The sequence below is a fragment of the Micromesistius poutassou genome, assembly GCF_964030765.1.
Source record: "Micromesistius poutassou genome assembly, chromosome: 23".
Classification (NCBI taxonomy): domain Eukaryota; kingdom Metazoa; phylum Chordata; class Actinopteri; order Gadiformes; family Gadidae; genus Micromesistius; species Micromesistius poutassou.
Genome location: NC_140293.1, coordinates 9,618,721 through 9,623,720, shown reverse-complemented (window position 1 = coordinate 9,623,720; position 5,000 = coordinate 9,618,721). Strand labels below are relative to the sequence as shown.

General features: G+C 56.9%; 1 protein-coding gene across 1 annotated transcript in view; it reads right to left on the bottom strand.

Moving 5' to 3' along the window:
* LOC311368780 (NACHT and WD repeat domain-containing protein 2-like) overlaps window positions 1-5,000 on the bottom strand; it is a gene marked incomplete at both ends in the record, with an annotated part of 54,143 nt that overhangs the window by 12,162 nt on the left and 36,981 nt on the right. Inside the window, 2 exons of the mRNA XM_084487556.1 lie at window positions 4,138-4,268; window positions 4,797-4,968. Of these exons, the coding sequence (XP_084343682.1) occupies window positions 4,138-4,268; window positions 4,797-4,968 (303 nt within the window). The remainder of the gene's footprint in view (window positions 1-4,137; window positions 4,269-4,796; window positions 4,969-5,000) is intronic.

The following is a 5,000-nucleotide window of genomic DNA, read 5'->3' as shown; positions in this document are numbered from 1 at the left end:
TTCTAGAGCCGTTTGTCCTTTCCGGGCTACCGTAGAACCGTGAACCGTAGATTTAAAGGCTCAAATCAAGGCAACGAGAACACAACCATTCTTATATTGGATTATACACTCATTTAAACATACTTATGAAAGTTATAGTCCGTTTCTGCCAAGTCCGTTGGGCTAGATGCCACTGAACTCTCCATTCTGGCTTTAAGGGAGGAGACCCACTGCGCTGCAGGTGAAGAGGGACTATAACGTAGGAGGGGGTCAGGCATTAACTCAGAGGAACAATACAGAGCAGATCTAATGCAGACCGCCCTGAGAGCACAGAGGCTCCTTACAGCCCAATGCTACTACAGCCATCCAGAGACACACACAGAGCCCACACACACACAGTCACCAACACACACACACACACACACACACACGCACAGTCACCAACACACACACACACACACACACACACACACACAGTCACCAACACACACACACACACACACACACACACACACACACAGTCACCAACACACACATACACACACACACACACACACACAGTCACCAACACACACATACACACACACACACACACACACACACACAGTTACCAACACACACACACACACAGTCACCAACACACAAACACACACACACTTACCAACACACACACACACACACACAGTCACCAACACACAAACACACACAGACACAGTCACACACGCACACACAGTCACCAACACACAAACACACACACACACACACACACACACACACAGTCACCAACATACAAACACACACACACACACACACACAGTCACCAACATACAAACACACACCCCCACACAGTCACCAACATGCAAACACACACACACACACACACACACACACACACACAGTCACCAACATGCAAACACGCACACACACACACACACACACACACACACACAGTCACCAACATACAAACACCCCCCCCACACAGTCACCAACATGCAAACACACACACACACACACACACACACACACACACACACAGTCACTAACATGCAAACACGCACACACACACACACACACACACACACACACATACACACACACACTCAGGAGTGCAGCCTTCTCTCCGCCCGGAATGGGCGAGAGCAACTCATTAACTTTATGAGAGGAAAGGTAATCTTCTCTTAATTAGTAAGTAGAGCTAGATAGACGTTCTTCTGTGTGTCTCCTGCTCCTGGTACCTCTGGTCTGTGGGCCGTGGGTCAGACCCAGCGGGGGTACAGTACTGGAGTGTGTCTGCTACCTCTGGTCTGTGGGTCAGACCCAGCTGTTACCATCGGTCCTTCTGGACCACCTCTGGCCAGTGGAGATCCACTTCCGGCTTCTCCTCCGTTCTTCCACAAGAACATCGGAAGCACATGAGTGGCAGAGGTCCAAGCGGTGGTCCAGCGGGCACTAAAGACAACGTTATGCTATGAACTCATGGACTCATAACTCACAGAGGAGGAGCCCCTCTTAAATCAGCGCTGCGGCTTCATGATCCGCTGTCAGCTGCGTTCATTAACGAGATCCCCGCTTCACACCAGACAAAAAACGTCCTTCTTCAGCGCTTCCGCCTCGTGGAAGTTCTGCGCTCTGCCTTCGACGTGCGAGAAGTTCCACCTCCTTCTTATTCACGAGCGTTATGCAATAATGTGTAAAAAGGGAAGTGACGGCGTACGGCCTCACAGCCCCAGCGCCCCACACTGAGCGGCGCCCACCACCCCCCCCCCCCCCCCCCCCAGAGAGACACCCCTGAACGGCCCGCCTCGCTCTGGGTCTGCTCTTCAGAATAGTCTAGCAGGTGTGGAACAGCGACCCAAGAGCAACACTGACTTTTGTCAGGACTATTATTATCATGGTCCAGAAAATGTCATTCTGCGTTAACTGTTAGCCTGTCCAGGTTTAAGGGGGGGTGAACAATGTTGAACACACTCCAGTCTGTCAAGAGAAAAGCTCCGGGGCTAGCCTGGCCTGTTCCTGCTCGCTAAGAACCAGCGCCTCAGCGGAGGGGCCGAATAGTGCCTTGCTCTGGGGAACCGCGGCGGTTGGAATCAGAGCGCCGGTGGAATCCTATTGGCCCTCTTGTGGTTTGTCCTCATTCCTCCGCAACCTTGAGTGTATTCTTTGTCACCGCCAGGCAGCCAGGCGGGCCGCCGCGTGTTCTGAGAGCTTCCAGCACCTTCTGAAAGTCACACCTTCCCACCGCCTCTCCGGGGCCACGGAGGTTCACTTGATTAACGTGCTTGTGGAGTAGCCAATCACAGAGGAACCGCAGCATTCAAGCCCCGCCCTCTAAGCTGAGTCGTGTCCTAATGTGGGGGGGGGGGGGGGGGCAGTGGACAGTGGGGGGGTTGAACCAAGTCCCCAAGGCGGGCTGGAAGCAGAAGGTCCTTTGCCACCGCCCCGTCCTGCCCCCCCCCCCTCTCTGGTACGGGGGTGACGGTGTCTTTGTGCTCCAGCTATAAGCGTCTGGGTGGGCGGCTGACTGGTGGTGGCGGTGGAGGTTATGGGACACAGAAGTGGATCAAGGCTGAAGGAGCTGCAGACGAGTTTCTGAGGAATGACTCGTATCCTGTGTCTCGTTTACCGCTCAATGTCAGACACACACTTCATCCTCTGACCCTAACCCTAACCCTATTATCCACTCGCTGCTCTCCTTTCATCTCCCTATCGACAAAGTACTCTCGCTCTCTACTTTCTATTGTCTCTTGTCTATTCTTTGACATTGTCATTGGATCCTCTCTCTCTCTCTCTCTCTCTCCTTCATGCTCTGTCACTATGTCTCTCGAAATTTCTCGCTCATCCATTCTCGTCTCCATCTATAGATTCTTCTCTCTCTCTCTTTCTCTCTCGCTCTCTCCCTGAGGTGTGGGTGTCTCTCCACCCCTGTGCCCTCGGGCCCCCAGCATTAGCCGTTGGCATCTCTGCTTCTCTCTCTCTCTCTCTCTCTCTCTCTCTCTCTCTCTCTCTCTCGCTCTCCCTCTCCTCTCTCTCTCTCTCTCGCTCTCTCTCCCTCTCCTCTCTCTCATTCTCACTTTTTTTCTTCCCGCTTCCCCTTGGCTTTGTTTACTCTCAGCCCGACTATTTTTAAACCACCAACACCACCACCTCCACCAACACCTCCTCCACCACCACCACCACCACCACCTCCACCACCACCTCCACCACAGCACCACCACCACCACTACCTCCACCAACACCACCTCCACCACCTCCACCACCACCATCACCTCCACCTCCACCCCCACCTCCACTACCTCCACCTCCACCACCTCCACCTCCACCAACACCACCTCCACCAACACCTCCTCCACCACCACCAACACCTCCACCCCCACCACCACCACCACCTCCACCAACACCTCCACCACCACTACCTCCACCTCCACCACCTCCACCTCCACCAACACCACCTCCACCAACACCTCCACCACCACTACCTCCACCTCCACCACCTCCACCACAGCACCACCTCCACCACTACCTCCACCTCCACCACCTCCACCACCTCCACCTCCACCACCAACACCAACACCACCACCATCACCTCCACCACCACCACCACCACTGCACCACCAACACCAACACCACACACCATCACCACCTCCACCAACACCACCACCACCTCCACCACAGCACCACCTCCACCACCACCTCCACCCACAGCACCACCTCCACCACCACCTCCACCACAGCACCAGCACCACCTCCACCACCACCACCACCACTGCACCACCAACACCAACACCACCTCCACCATCACCACCTCCACCAACACCACCACCACCAACACCACCACCACCATCCCACCACCACCTCCACCACCACCTCCACCACCACCACTACCACCACCTCCACCACCACCACCACCTCCACCTCCACCATCACCACCACCAACACCAACACCACCACCTCCACCACCACCACCACCACCTCCACCAACACCACCACCACCCCCACCACCACCACCTCCACCTCCACCCCCATCCCTCTGCCTGTGGGCACGTTGGAAACAGCAGAAACAGAGAGCTGTGAACTCCACCCGACCCCCCCTGACGTAGACCTGGGGGTCTCTGCCGTACCCCACCTCCACGCACCGAGCTCAGCCGAGCAGCAGCTCACCCCCAGAGAGCCTCCGTACCTCCTGAGCGTTTGCCCGGCCCGACACGCGCTGGCCCGCTGGCGTCGGGCCGGGGGCCCGCTGGCGTCGGGCCGGGGGCCCCCGCTGGGCCGATGACTCACAGCTCTAGCAGCTGTGTGGGTTTCACCCCCCAGGAGGGGGCGTGTGGACAGCCTTCCTCCCCCTCCCCTGACGTGACGGGGTAATGGAGGTGTGTCTATAGATAGAGCGGACCGGACCCCCTCCCTGACCCGGGGGTCCGTTTAGATTGGGCCGCTCTGCTCTGAACTGGTTCTGAACAGTGTTGTGAGCACAGAGATAAAGAACTGAATGATTCCTACACGGTCTCAGTGATGGTCAGATGTATTCATGAACCCCGCCGCTCAGTGGAGCTCACTCCTATCTCACCTTTAAACCTCGACGTCTTCAACCGCACCTCCAAACCACAAACAATATAGACGCTCAAAAAGACAACACAAATCCAATCAGTATTCCAGCCAATGAGAGAGAGCAAGCCAGCTATCAATCAGCCAATCACTGGACAGAGCTGCCACAGACGTCCAGCGGAGTTCCCGCCTTGGTGTGAGTGAACTCTTGAGGAGGTGGAGGGTGGGTGGAGGGTGGGTGGTGTTGGTGTTGGGGGCGGCGGGGGTCTCCTTACCGTCGGGGTTGGCGCAGATGAAGACCCTGACGCTGCGGCCGGTGGGCACGTGGCCGGGGGGCAGGGCCTGCACGTTCCCGCTGACGGCCGCCCGGCGCAGCGCCGACTCCCGGGGGCACGGCGGCCGGGTCCCCGCTCCGGAGGGCCACATGGCGGCCGGCGGCCAGCGTGGCTGAGGGCCCCGGAGACAGTCACACACGCACG